The sequence below is a fragment of the Panthera uncia genome, unplaced genomic scaffold (genome assembly GCF_023721935.1).
Source record: "Panthera uncia isolate 11264 unplaced genomic scaffold, Puncia_PCG_1.0 HiC_scaffold_1244, whole genome shotgun sequence".
NCBI classification, from domain to species: Eukaryota; Metazoa; Chordata; class Mammalia; order Carnivora; family Felidae; genus Panthera; species Panthera uncia.
The window spans coordinates 10,570-11,703 of NW_026057859.1; the positions used below are offsets into that span (position 1 = coordinate 10,570).

At 41.3% G+C, this 1,134-nt stretch overlaps 1 protein-coding gene across 1 annotated transcript; it reads left to right on the forward strand.

The window, feature by feature from the left end:
* Positions 1–561: 561 nt before the first annotated feature.
* Positions 562–1,128, forward strand: LOC125916844 (putative olfactory receptor 2B8; the record flags this gene model as incomplete). Its single annotated transcript, XM_049623108.1, has 1 exon — positions 562–1,128. A coding segment is annotated over exon 1 (549 nt), but the record flags the coding sequence as incomplete, so codon positions are not given.
* Between the last annotated feature and the right edge of the window lie 6 nt (positions 1,129–1,134).

Here is a 1,134-nt window from a genome sequence, read left to right on the forward strand (position 1 = left end):
AGTACTGGTATTTTGAATGTAGTTGAATTTCTTTGTATAAGTATATTGCAGGTCATCAATTCCTATATCTGGATGCATTTGGACATTATGTTGTATTATAAAGTACTGCATGTGAGGTGTGTGCAAATCTAGTTGTGTGGAATTATGAGATACATATTTAAAATAATGAATCTCCCTCTGTATGCATCTCTTTCCTATTCTTTCTGATTGTTCTCTCTCTTTTTCATTGATCCCCATTTTCTCTAAAATGTAGCTACATTTTCATGGTAGTTTCAGTCCTATTATGATCAGATTGAGAGAACTTTTTTACCTATGACTGACACAAGCACAAGGTTCATTATTTGATTTTTCTTATATGAAATATTAATGATTTACTTTTTTGATAATGTGGAACTAAATTGGTATGAGCTATGGCAATTCCAATGAGTACACCATTTATTCAAATAGTTAGTGATAAAATTCTCTGGCTATGTCTTTTAACATGATAAATCCACCCCCTGCCTCCTTTTTATTTTTTAGAACATTTCTTTAAAAATTGCTAAATGCTTGGTCTTGACAGGAAACACGTGGTAAGAAAGGATGGACCCAAAAAATGGAAGTTCTTTCACTGGCTTTATCCTGCTGGGTTTCTCTGACCGGCCTCAGCTGGAGCGAGTCCTCTTTGTGGTTCTTCTGATCTTCTATCTGCTCACCCTCCTGGGAAACACAACCATCATTGCATTGTCCTGCCTGGACCCACACCTGCAGACTCCCATGTACTTTTTCCTCTCCAACCTAAGCTTTCTGGACCTGTGTTACACGACCAGCACTGTTCCTCAGCTGCTGGTCCATCTCAGGGGAACAGACAAGTCTATCTCCTTTGCTGGCTGTGTAGCTCAGCTCTTCATCTCTCTATGGTTGGGATGCACAGAATGCATTCTGTTAGGGGTGATGGCATTTGACCGCTACGCAGCCGTCTGCAGGCCCCTGCACTACACAGTGATCATGCACCCCCGTCTCTGTGCCCTGATGGCTTCTGCGTCGTGGTTCACTGGTTTTGCCAACTCCTCATTGGAGACGGTGCTCATCTTTCTTGTACCACTTTGTGGGAAGAATAAAATAGAGCACTTCTTTTGTGAGGTCCCCCCATTGCTC